Source organism: Mus caroli, chromosome 18 (assembly GCF_900094665.2).
Source record: "Mus caroli chromosome 18, CAROLI_EIJ_v1.1, whole genome shotgun sequence".
Classification (NCBI taxonomy): Eukaryota; Metazoa; Chordata; class Mammalia; order Rodentia; family Muridae; genus Mus; species Mus caroli.
The window spans coordinates 47,009,528-47,023,331 of NC_034587.1; the positions used below are offsets into that span (position 1 = coordinate 47,009,528).

Here is a 13,804-nt window from a genome sequence, read left to right on the forward strand (position 1 = left end):
GTGTGTGTGTGTGTGTGTGTGTGTGTGTGTGTTTTCCCCATGAGAAGAGCAGGATGCAGAAGATCCCTGGATGTTAATCTGAAGTGTTCAATAAATAGGAAATATTTCTCATTTTCCTTCCCTGTGTTACAAAGGTTGAGTTTATACAACAATGAAAGCCCATTTGTAGTTTGATTTTCTTTTGTTCCTGTTTATGGTCATCAAAAGTAAACAAACCAGTTTACTGCCAGAGAATGGCAGGCATAGCTGCTGAGGTGGGATTATTCCATCATTGCTAAGATGAAGTTTAGCTTCTGTGCCTAGGACTTTTGGAAGAGGCACAATGTCCTGGTGCCTGAGAATTAAGCAAAGGAAAACTTTTAGCTCTTCCCCTGGGGCAGCTGTGATAGGAAGCTGAGAACAAAGATCCAAACGATGAGGCTCCATCCTGCCCAGTCCCCCACTCCTTATCACCCATCTCTCCTGCCTTAGTTTTGCATTTACCCTGCCTTCACCTAGAATTTGTATGGAAACTTTGTTTTTGTTTTTTTTTTTTNTTTTTTTTTTTTTAATTCCTTAATGAAACCAAATGAGTAAGAATGGCCAAAAATGGGACAGCTCTCAATCCAGGGTTGTTTTGTAGTGTTCTTCAGGTGGGTCATTCATTGCTTTGAAGTCCTTAAAAGTAGGCTTTTTAACTCATTTGAAAGTCTTGGCAAAAATAGAGGTAACAGTGAGAATTTTATAGATATTTCCTGATAATGAGCTATGTAGTCTAACTATGATTTGTTATTTTGAGTATAAGTTGTATATGTCAAATTCATGAGGATCTATTTAGATATTTGCTTTTAATGCATGTTTGTCAGTTCATGTATGTGTGGGATGGGCATGCACATACATTTATATGCCAGAGACAGGTTGTTGTCCTGAGGAATGCCACCTAACTCCTTTGAGATAGGGCCTCTTATTGGTCTGGAGCTCACTAGTTGGACTAGACTTGTTGGTAGCCGTCTTTGCCTTACCAGCACTGGGATTACACACATTACTACCATGGCTTCTGGGACGCTAACTCGGGTTCTTATGCTTGTGTGACAAGCACTTTGCCAGATGAGCTAAATCTCTCCAGGTACTTATTTAAAGGAGGCTGGTCTCAAGTTGCTTTGTGTCAGATTGTGTTGCTGGGTGCACATGCAAGTGGAGATGTGAAAAGATGGCACTGTCTCCCTTTTGGGTTATATTGGCATTTTTAGCTTGAGTGGACATTAATTAAATACAATATCATGTTTAGATTAATGTAAGGATTATAATAATTTTATAAATTATAGGAAAGCTCATAGGTATGGGTATGAGTTGTTGATTGGTAGCATAATTGTAGCAAAAGCAAAAGTGGTTACCTGGGTGTGACAGTAGATGGTTAGGAATGTCCCATACAAAATGAACATGTTTGTGTAAGTTTATTCTAAGACACACCTAGCTTTTGACAAACACATAATGAAAACAATGTCTTTTTCAGATATAATCCATAGAGTTCATTTGCGGGGCTCCTTCCAAGTGACCCGGGCAGCGTGGGACCATATGAAGAAACAGAATTATGGAAGGTAGAGTTGCCTGCAGTCAGCAGAGAGGATATTTGCACACAGTGTTATTCACGGGTGTATGGTGCCAGGACAAGTAGTCTCATACATCTGCAGGCTTCAGAGTACAGTGTAGTGCACATTCACCAGCTTTTATTCTTCTTTTACCACATGCTTTTCATCGTCAATACATTTCCCGTGAACCTTTATCACGTTTTTTTGTGTGACCCTGTTCTTGAGGAGACAAAATGTGAATCTATGTCTATTCATCCCAGATGGGGAACCAACAACAGACAACAGTACAGACATCACCAGAGTTCAGCTTAGCAAAACAAAGTAATGAGCTTTATTGGCATTAGATACAGGAATGTGGGTGAGGGGCTACTAAAAAGAGCAGCAATGACTCAAAGACAGCTGCATCACCAAAGTTCCCCCTCTGCATGCATGGTTGACAGGCCGCAAAAACTGGACACTGGGAGCTCACCGCACAGCCTACAGGAAGCTCAACTCATTCGAGAGCATCTTCTTAGGTGCCTCAGTGAATCTGAGTCTTTTCTAGACAGCTCACTTTGGCTGAGACTGTGTTTTAGCAGCTGTCCTTACAACTTATATAACCTTTGGGAGGGAGGGGTCTAGTGAATCCTGTTGGTTTCAGGGACTTCCTGAAGTCTTTGGGTAATTTACTTACTGAGCTTAGTGAGCTCCCCCATAGCACAGAATGTTTTACCTTCCCTTAGAACATCCTGTTGTTTGACCCCTGTAATCATCCTGTGGCTTCATGAACTTCCTCTAAAGGCAGAAGATTTTGATTTTATAGGAAACTACTACACAACAACTTTAGAAAGCAGTGTAGGCACTGAAGATTGTTATTTGGAGTGCCCAGCAACCAGATGGACAGAGAGATGAGTGGCCACTTCTCATGCTAGCCCACCATGGGCGAGTCTTTGTAAACTGTTTGGAATCAGGAGTTCTCTTTATTGGTGCACAAGTGTCACTCATTTATACTTACATTTATACTGTCCTCCGTGTGTCAGGGTCAGCCCTGCAGTTTAGGTTTCCGACGGTTGTAGAAGCAAGTTGTTAATAATGCTGATTTTTTGAGACTCCATTTTATCTCTATCTTCAAAGTTCTGAAAGTCAGTGATGTGATTTATTTTGTTTGTTGTTCTAAGTGGAGTGAGATTGTGTCAGGTTATATGATGGCATTTAGTATTATTCAGAAATGAAACAGCAAAGTGATGACTACTGAAGAATTACAACTGTTTAACATAATATTTTCTTGCTAAAATATTAATTTACATGTTCCTAGTTTATAAATACTGTTGTCTTTGGCAAATAGTGTATAAACATTGTTAAATTTAAATCCACCTGGCTCTCATCAGAGATTCTTTCTATGTACGTACATTCTATAGTTGAGTTTTGAACCATCACTTTTATATCACCGTTATTCTAACTGTATGTATGATTCATGGCTCTGAGAAGTGAAGCGGGTGTACAGAGGTGACAGGCACCGCAGCATCAGAACAGCTAGGGTTGCAGTGTCGGCAGCACAGGCAGAGATGATGTTGGTGTTGTTTTTTTTAGAATCCTTATGACTTCCTCAGCTTCTGGAATATATGGCAACTTTGGCCAGGCGAATTATGGCGCTGCAAAGCTGGGCATTCTGGGTCTCTGCAATACTCTCGCCATTGAAGGCAGGAAGAACAACATTCATTGTAACACCATTGCCCCTAGCGCTGGGTCACGAATGACAGAGACTGTGTTGCCGGAAGGTGAGTGTGTTAGAGTCTGCCACACTGTGTAGAAAGTGAGTGTGTTAGAGTCTGTCACACTGTGTTTGGAAGAAGCTTTGCAAAAGGATTTAATTTTCTGAATGCTTAAAAAAAATTTCTTTCTAATTTCAAAGGCATTTTATGTAATTTATGGTTGCTCCTGAAAAACTTAAGAGTACAATAGAAACTACAGGACATGACCATTAATTTTCCCTTTTGGAAGTAAACTTTCATCCCTTTTCTCTGCATATCTAGATATACACACGTATTTCTGTAGACAGGGTACTAACATTCTTACTATTTTATAATAAGTACAACACATTTATAATAGGTTACTTATCTAGATCATATAAAGCACAATATGAAATGCATAGCATAAATATGGAATGTAACATACTTTATTTTTGGAGCAATTTTGCTTTATGGAAGCTTTGTAGAACAATTGGTTAGAGCACAGAGAGTTCTCATGCATGTTCCTTTCCTGGGCTCCTCTAACATGCGTGCTGTCTTGTTATAACTGATGAAGTGATACTGATTTACTGTTGTTAACCAAGGTGTATAGTTGCATTAGGACTCACTTTGTCCTATACAACTGTAAGACTTCTTACAAATGCATGCCCTCATGTGTCCACTCTTACAGAATCATACAGAGCTCACCAGTGCTGCAATTACTCCTTCCCCTTTCCTTCTGGATGGGGAAACTCGTGTATTGTTTGGATGTAGTCCACAGTGTGGGAGCACCACTGTTTGTTTATTAACTTACCTACGAGGGCATCTTGGTTGCTTCTGGTTTTGTTCGTTTGTTTGATTTTGCTTGTTTTATTTTATTGTTGTAATAAAGCTACTGTGCTTGCGAGTTTTTATGTTAATTTGGCACAGGCTAGAGTCATTTGGGAAGAGAGAAACTCAATTGAGAAAATGCCCCCCACCACATTGGCTTGTAGGGCATTTCTGACTGGATTGATGGTGGTGGACATGTCATGTGGTACATCCCTGGGCACATTGTTCTGGATGGTGTACGAAAGTAGGGTGAACAAACCATGAGGAATAAGTACGCCTCCTTGGTCTCTGCATCTGTTCCTGCTTCAGGGTTTCTGCCATGAGTCCCTCCCCTGCATTCCCTAGAGGAAGAAATAAGCTCCTTTCTACCCAAATTTATTCTGGTCATTTTTTTTATCCTAGGAATAGGAACCCTAAGAAGATAGGTACCAATAATTCACATCTAAGTTTCATATGGACATAAATTTCTAATTTTTGAGAAAATACTAAGAAATGTGATTATTGGATAGTTTGCAAGACTATTTTATCTGTGTAAGAAACTATTGCATGGTCTTTCACAATGTCTTCATCATTTGCATTTCCACCAGCACTGACTTAGAATTCCTGTGCTATATCTTGCCAGCATTTGGCAAATCAAAATAGAACCTTAGTCTTTTTAATAGTTAGCTAGTGAGATGACGTTACTATTTTAATTTGAGATCCTTTGATGACACATGATGCTGGGCATTTTCTTACAATGCTGTTGCACTTATTTCCTTCGGTGAAGTATCTTTTGATTGGCTATTTATTATTATTCTGGGTGTGCCCATGGTGTTTGCCTATGGGTACATGTTATGCAATGCATGTGGAGGTCAGAGGTTAACTGTGACATTGGTTTTCTTATTCCACCCTTGCCTGGCTCTGTGGATTAAACTAAGATCACCAGATAGGATCTTGATTTGTAGCCTAAACTGGCTTCACACTTTATAGCTTGCTTCCACCTCCTGAATTGCACCTTCATTCTTAGCTTGAGTTGGTTCCTTTTTTGAGTTTTAAGTATTTGTATATTTTGGAAACATCTTTAGCAAATATATTTCCCACCATGTGTGGCTTGCCTCCCACTCTTGTTTGTTTTTTCTTCCCTTAGATTTTTTCCCTTTTTTCCTTTTACTTAATCTTCTCTCATACATTACTTTGCAACTGCAGTTTTCTCTCCCTCCACTCTTCTCAGCTCCCTCCCCCGGATCCAGTCTGTGCTCCTCTGTTTCTCTTCAGCAGGCCTCCCAGGGATATCAACCAAACATTGTATAACGAGTTACAGTAGGACGAGGCACACACCCTCACACCAAGTCTGGATGAAGCAAGCCAGTAGGAGGAAAAGGGTCCAAGGAGCAGGCCAAAGAGTCAGATACCCCCCACTTCCACTGTTAGGTGTCCTACAAAAATCCCAAGCTACACAACCATGACATATATGCAGAGGACATGACACAGACCCATGCAGGCTCCGTATTGTCACTTCAGTCTCTGTGATCGCCCATACAGGTTTCCTTGAGGTCCACCCAGTGTTTGGCTATGGGTTTCTGCATCTGATCCAGTCAGCTGATGACCACTGGTTTAGGCATGGATCTATGACATTATCAGAATATCATTAGGAATCATGTCATTGACTTTTTTTTCTGTTTAGTTGTGTTTGGGTCTACCTTGGGTCTCTGAGCCATCCAGCTTCTAGTTCCTGCCACCTGGGCATTGTCAGGCATGGATTCCCTCTTGTGGAATGGGCCACAAGTTAGACTAGTCATTGGTTGGCCACTCCCACAAGTTCTCAGACATCATTGCCCCAGCACATCTTGCAGGCAGGACAGGTTATAGATTGAAGGTTTTGTGACTGGGTTGGTGTCTCAGTCCTACCACTTGCCTTGCCTGGTTGCAGAAGATCGCCCATTCAGGCGCTGTATCCTCCATCATCCTCATAGACTCCAGGAAGTTTCAACTGCACTAAGTTCCCTCCCCCAAGTCCAGTCATCTCTTGTTTCTCCTCATACTCTCTCCCTCCATCCCTTTGCCACCTGATCACCATCTGACCCCAAGTTCACCTGAAGAATCTATTCTATTTTCCCTTCCCAGGGAGATCCATTCCCCCTCCCTCCAGACCCTTCATGTTGCTTAGCCTCTGGGTCTGTGAACTGTAGTATGATTATCCTTTTCTTAATAGCTAATACCTGCTTATAAATGAGTACATACCATGTTTGTCTTTCTGGCTCTGGGTTACCTCACTCAGGATGATTTTTTTTTTCAAGTGCCATCCATTTGCCTGCAAATTTCGTGATGTAATTTTTTTTAAATGGCTGACTAATACTCCATTGTGTAATGTACCACATTTTCTTTATCCTTCTGTTGAGGGACATCTGGGTTGTTTTCTGTTTCTGGCTATTATGAATAAAACTGGTATGAACGTTGTCGAGCAAGTGTACTTGTGGCATGGTAGAGTGTCCTTTGGTATATGTTCCGGAATGGTATAGTTGGGTTTTGAGATAGATCACTTTACAATTTTCTGAGGAACCTCCATACTGATTTCCATAGTGGCTGTACAAGTTTGGAATCTCAAAGTCATTTTGATTTACACTTCCCTGATGGCTAAGGATGTTGAACATCTCTTCAAGTGTTTTTCGGCCATTTGAGATTCCTCTATTAAGAATTCTCTGTTTAGATGTGTACACCATTTTTAAATGGGATTAAATTTGAATTGTTTTTTTGACGTCTACTTTCTTGAGTTCTTTATATATTTTGGATATTAGCTTTCTATTGGATATAGGTTTGTTGAAGATCTTTTTCCATTCTGTAGACTGCCGTTTTGTCCTTTGATAGTGTTCTTTACCTTACACAAGCTTTTCAGTTTCATGAGGTCCTTTATTAGTTGTCAATCTTAGTGCCTGTGCTATGACTGTTCTGTACAGGAAGTTGTCTCCTCTGTCAGTAAGTTCAAGGCACTTTCTCTTCTATGAGGTTCGTTGTATCTGGTTTTATGTTGAGGTCTTAAATCGGCTTGGATTTGAGTTTTGTGCAAGATTGTATATATGGATCCATTTGCATTCTTCTGCATGCAGATATCCAATTCTAACTCTAAATTTACTCTGTTTATTTTTTGAGACAGGGTTTCTCTGTGGAGACCCGGCTGTCCTGCAGTTCACTCCGTAGATCAGCCTGGCCATGAACTTGTAGATCTGCCTCTCTGACTTTACTTTTGAAGGTTTATTTCATTGGCATTTAGGTTAGAGGTTTTTTTTTTTTTTTTTTTTTTTTTTTTTTTTTTAATACTAAATATTTTACTAAATGGTTCTGTGGGCTCTCTGGTTTATTAGAGTTTTCTGGAAGAATAGAACTGATAGAATATATATATATTTATGTATATATGTGTATACATACATATGTATACACACACACATATATATACATACATACACACACACACACACACATATATATATATATATATATATATATATATATATACACATACACACACTAATATATCACACATATACACACACATCCACATACATATATGGATTTATTAGAATGGCTTACAGTTTGTGGTCCAGCTAGTCCAACATGGAAAAGGAAGAATCCAGAAGTTGTTCAGCCCACAGGGCTGCATGTCTTAGCTGGTCTTCAGTCTATGTCCATAATCCTAAAGAAGTAGGTTCTATCTCCAGCAAATGATGCCTCAGCAGCAGGATAGATGAACTTGCCAGTGACAGTGAGGGCGAGCAGGCAAAGAGTGAAAGCTTTCTTCTTCTATGCCATCAGAAGGTGTGGCCCAGATTTAGGGTGGATCTTCTGCCTCTGATGATCCAGATTTAGGGTGGGTCTACACACCTCAAATAATCCACTCAAGAAAACCCAACTGCTTGGGTTTAGTTGATTCCAGGTGTAGTGAAGTTGACTACTGAGATGTAGCCAATACAAGTCTACCTCTTGTCAACATCTCCCTATGTCAGACTTAATTTCCAGAGTCTTTTTTGTTTGTTTGTTTGTTTGTTTTGAGATTGAGATAGGGTTTTCCCATGTCTCCCTGGCTGTCCTGGAACTCTTGATGTAGACCAGGCTGGCCTCAAACTCATAGAGATCTGCCTGCCTCTGCCTCCTGAGTACTGGGAACAAGGCTACACTTAATTTCCATCACACGGCATTTCCATCACACGGCTACATTTAATTTCCAAATGAAAATTTGATAAGTCATAATTTTGCCTAACAGGATACAACTTTCTTTTGCACAACCACAAATTAATTATAAATTTTAGAATAGGTAGCAATGTCCTGTGAGAAACAGTCTTTTAGTGTCTCATAATTTAATATAACCATGGATGATATTTCACTTGATATTATATTACATGATAAAGAAATAGAGGAACACAAATATCTCTTGATGTATGTGTATATGCAAAAACATATTCTTGTTTTTTTGTTTTTTTTTTTTTGGTTTTTCGAGACAGGGTTTCTCTGTGTAGCCCTGGCTGTCCTGGAACTCACTTTGTAGACCAGGCTGGCCTCGAACTCAGAAATCCGCCTGCCTCTGCCTCCCAAGTGCTGGGATTAAAGGCGCGCGCCACCATGCCCGGCTGCAAAAACATATTCTTAACAAAATAGGAAAGAGAACAGGAAGGTAGGGCCTGGCTGGAGGAAGTAGGTAATTGGAACATGTGTTTGAAGGGTGCACTTGCCTCTGTGCACTTCCTGTCTCTTCTATGCTTCCTAGCTGTGGTGAGTTGTACAGTTCTGTTCCACTGTACCTCTCTGGCACGATGGACAGATACCTGTAAAACCGTGAGCTAAAGCAGATCTTTCTCTGATTAAGTCATGCACACTTCTGTTAATTCTGGGTAACTCTGCCATAGTTACTTTCAACACTTCTGCACTCCCTTTTCTTACTCTGTTCCTGTTGTACATGTTACACACTTTTGAGTTTTATAACTCTGGTCTGTTTTTTTCTTTTTTCCCTTCATTCTGCTTACTGAGACAGGTCTAGCTACACAGAGTCTGCTTGCATGGGACTTGCTGTGTAGGGCAGTCTGGCCATGAACTCTCGATTCTACAGCCTCAGCCTCATGAGTGCTTGTTTACAGGTGTGCTACCACACGTGGCTTCCTTCCTGTTTCTCTTTGCCTTGCAGTTTCAGGATTTTATAGTGCTAGATCGTCACACATTTTTTTTTGTTTTGTTTTGTTTTTTGAGACAGGGTTTCTCTGTATAGCCCCTGGCTGTCCTGGAACTCAGTTTGTAGACCAGGCTGGCCTCAAATTCAGAAATCCTCCTGCCTCTGCCTCCCGAGTGCTGGGATTAAAGGCGTGCACCACCAACGCCTGGCTTGTCACACATTGATTCTTCACTTCTGTTAGAGTGATTTTGATTGCTAGCATTTTCTCTCTTTGTAACTTTTTCTTCACATATATTAATCATATAGAATAATTGGTCCCATTACAGTTTCACACTTTACATACTGTACTTGGATCATGTTTACCCCACAGCCTCTTTTGTTAACCGTGTGCTCTTGTTATGAACAGCCCGCCCCTTCTTGTTTCGAGGAGTTGCTCTTTACTCTGACTCTTCCTGAGAGAGAGAGAGGGCACACAATGCTTCATTTCTTCCTCTGGCTTCCGTTCCTTTGCTTCTGCGGTTTCCACCTGTGCGCTTGGTATCCATCTGTCCTTATATATCGTTTCTCTTTTATTAGAACCCGTAACATATTAATTAGTTGTTTTAATCTCCCAGTTTGATAATTCCCAAGTCTCTGCTGTGTCTGAACCTGGCTCTGGCAGTCTTTGCTGCCTTTTAGTCTGGCTTTCAGTGTTTGCTGGAGTCTGAACATGATGCTTTGGCAACAAAAACAGGTAAATCGGGCTTTGTATGAGCTTTTATTTTTATACTGTTGGTCGCTGGGTTTACTCTTTGCTGTAGATGTAGGTACCAAGTCTTCAGTTTCTTTTCAGCTTTTTGGTGTTGTTTTTGTTTGTGTATGTGTGTTGGTGGGTGTGCATGCATGCATTTTTTGTGCATGTGAAGATTCTGGTTTGAGTCATCTTTCTCCATCTTATACATTGAGGCAGTGTCCCTCAGTCAAATCGAGAGAGTGTGTGTGTGTGTGTGGCTAGTCTGGCTAGCTGGCATCTCCTGTCACTGTCTCCTAACGCTAGAACAGGAAGGGTGCCACACCCATCTGGCATTTGTATGGGTTTTTGGGGATCCAAACCTCACATTTGAGCAACAAGCACTTTAGCTGCCGAGCTGTCTCTCTGTCCCACGTTCTGTATGGGTTGTCTGTTAGTAAGATGTTGGCCTGGTTTCGCTCTTATGACTGCCCTTGGTTTGACATTTACTTTTTCTGTTATCATCACAGCTACACTGCTGTATGTCTGGCTTCTGCTTGCTCAGTAAGTTGACATCCGTTGTTTTTTCAGTGTTTTGCACTGTGTATCTTTGCCAGTAAAGTGTATTTATTTCAAAGAGACAACAACTGAAGCATCTTGTTTTAAAACCCAATCTGCGAATCTGCATATTTTAATTGGAAAGCTAAGAGAATTTACATTTTGGATTATTACTGAGAGAAGTTTTCTAATTCCGTTATCTCACTGTTTTTCTGTTTGTTTGGACTCTTGCTCATGTCTTCTCCACTTCTTGTTCTCCTCCTCCTCCTTCTCTGTGTCATCAGCTGGGGTTTGCTGGTTTACAGCCCTGGCCCTGTGGGCTCCTTCTTTGTCCTTGGTTCACCTCTTGTTCCTGCTATGCAGTTTCTTTCCTGTGTTCTCTGGGTAGAGACTTTCTTCCTTTTCTGTGTTTAGGATTCCTCTAACTCTCTTTTGTAATAACTGTATCCTTGATGCTTGAACAACAAAGTAACAGTTTTTCAGGAGAAAAATAGAGTTGCCTAGGCAAAGACTGGTGAGCCAAAGTCCATATAACATGCAGTTAGATTTATGTCAAGGTTTTCATCGGAGTATAATTGTACTTGGCTATATCAATTAAAATTTGCATGGACACTATCCTTTAGGTACAATTGTAAGGTATTATAAACAAATAACATACTGTAGGATATAGTCATCTCTCCTTTGCACTTGGAACATCTAAGTACCATAGGTAGGGCAAGTACTTTAAATTACCAGCTTACTGATGAAGACCCAGGAGTGGGGGAGTTGGGCCATATGCTCCCATTCCTGAGTTTGCGGCACAGCAGAGCCAATGCTGTAGTCCAGGTCTTTGCTTGCCTCGAGTAACAGTTCATTTCTGCACTAACACGATGCTCCCAGAGTGCAGTGGGAGAGCGTTCTTTCAGTTTGTAGTCTCCAGTGCAGCAGCACGTTCTCTGCATTTACATCTGCCAAGGACCCTTCCTAGTTTCCTGGATGCCTATTAAACAGCGGGCAGAGTAAAATAACTTTGAGAATGAGTGCTATCTAAGATTGTCAAATTTTATATTATTCACTCACCAGTCCTTGCTCAGGCAGCTCTGGTAATTTTTTTCAGTGAATATATGCTACCTATCATTAAAAGACACACTCAGTGCCTGTGATTGCAGAAACTTGAGAGGATGTTAGGTTTCTTAGTTGGAATGAAAACGTCCTAAAGCCTTTTAAGCTTAGATTAATTATATGTAAAGTTGTTCACATTTATTTTAAAAGTCTTTGGTTATTTATGTAAGATGTTTCCAAGAGTAAAATGATTTACGAAGCCTGTATGTGTGCTCTTGGTCATGGATGCTCTTCTCTTTGTTTCAGACCTTGTTGAAGCCCTGAAGCCAGAGTATGTGGCCCCTCTGGTGCTTTGGCTTTGCCATGAGAGCTGTGAGGAAAATGGTGGCCTATTTGAGGTATTTTGAAACTTTGTTGCTGTCCTAAAGCATTGCTTCTCTAACTAAATTTTAAACATTGTGCCTCAGTGTGTCCCACATGCTTACATTTGGAAAGTCTGTACCAGTTGTATCACTTCACTTGTACGGTTTTGTATAAGTTAATATGGAACAAGTGTTAAACCAGGGGAGGAGGTATACACTGTTATCTCAGCACTCTGCAGGCGGGGAACAGGATCGGAGTTTGGGTCTACTTCGGGGACACAGCACAGCTGTGTTTTAAACAAACGTAGATCTGTATCTTTTTTTTTTTTTTTTTGGTAGAAGGTGACATCATTACAAATGTTTTCCTGTAGTTGTGCATTTTTTTTTTAAAGATTTATTTATTTATTACATGTAAGTACACTGTAGCTGTCTTCAGACACACCAGAAGAGGGAGTCAGATCTCGTTACGGATGGTTGTGAGCCACCATGTGGTTGCTGGGATTTGAACTAAGGACCTTTGGAAGAGCAGTCGGGTGCTCTTACCTGCTGAGCCATCTCACCAGCCCCTAGTTGTGCATTTTTAATACTTTTTCCTAAGTACAATGTGGCTGATTTGTTGTGTTTAGTAAAATATAGAAAGTCTTATTGATTTAATAAGCTGAGCGATAGAGCACATGTTTAGAGTCAGCTAGTCCGGAATGTGAGTGTTTGGTCTGCACTTCCTTCTTGCAGGGTGACTGTATTGAATGTTTGGTCTGAACTCGATGTCTTACAGGGTGACTGTGAATTAACGCCCAGAGCTTTAGTTTTCTTGAGTCTTTGTGACAACTACAGATCACTTAAAACCCTTGGCTCTGGAGCCTAATGGTTCCTTCTGGCAACTTTAATTATAAATATATAGTAGATACTATGCTTGCCTTGTGACAGATCAATAAATACAGCTTTTTTATTTTAAATTCAGCAGAAAGCGTTTGTTCTCCCTATTGTGAACCTTTCAATGACTACTGTAGAGCAAAAGCTACACACAGTTCCACTGTTTGCTGGCATCATTTGTACACTAGGGATTGAATTTAAGGCCTTGGGCCACCACCTCAGCTAATTTACATATTTTTGCATATCCATCTGTGTTTGATCTTTTTCTTTTAGCCTAAAATGTTGTATATTAGACACTACCCCATTTTTGAAATTCTGTCAGTAATGAACCTATTGTATATAGACTATAACATTCACAATATTTCTTAGCAAAATCCCTCCTTCAGAGTGAAGTAATATGTTATTAGCTAATTTGATTTGAATTAAAAGCTGATTAATAACTAAAGGAAAACAGGTCTTTATATATTTGAGCAAAGCTATGGGCCTCCACCTTTCTAATCAGACCAGCTGAGTGTGAATTAGGGAAATTAGATGCAGAAAGAACTTTGCACCCATAATTTTACAGAATAGAAAAAAATGTAATAATATTGAGTCACTTAGAGTTTGAAATTTGGTCTGACCTTTTTACCCAGTTAGGAACCAAAATATTACTTATTTCTTTCTAGTTATATTATTAACCACACAAACTAATGTTTTATCTTTGTGGAAAAAAAAATTTTTTTTTCGAGACAGAGTTTCTCTGTGTTGCCCTGGCTGTCCTGGAATTCCCTCTGTAGACCGGGCTGGCCTCGAACTCAGAAATTCTCCTGCCTCTGCCTCCCAAGTGCTGGGATCAAAGGCATGTGCCACCACTGCCTGGCTTGTGGAAATCTTAAATACACAGGAATGTGAATAGGAGAAAAATAAAAGGGGGCTGGAGAGATGGCTCAGTGGGTAAGAGCACCCGACTGCTCTTCCGAAGGTCCAGAGTTCTAATCCCAGCAACCACATGGTGGCTCACAACCATCCGTAACGAGATCTGG

The 13,804-nt window shown here is 40.4% G+C and overlaps 1 protein-coding gene across 1 annotated transcript in view; it reads left to right on the forward strand.

Annotated features, from left to right (window-relative positions):
• The window catches only part of Hsd17b4 (hydroxysteroid 17-beta dehydrogenase 4), a 73,794-nt gene that overhangs the window by 20,196 nt on the left and 39,794 nt on the right, over positions 1-13,804 (forward strand). Inside the window, exons 7-9 of the mRNA XM_021150170.2 lie at positions 1,493-1,577; positions 3,138-3,325; positions 11,854-11,945. Of these exons, the coding sequence (XP_021005829.1) occupies positions 1,493-1,577; positions 3,138-3,325; positions 11,854-11,945 (365 nt within the window). The remainder of the gene's footprint in view (positions 1-1,492; positions 1,578-3,137; positions 3,326-11,853; positions 11,946-13,804) is intronic.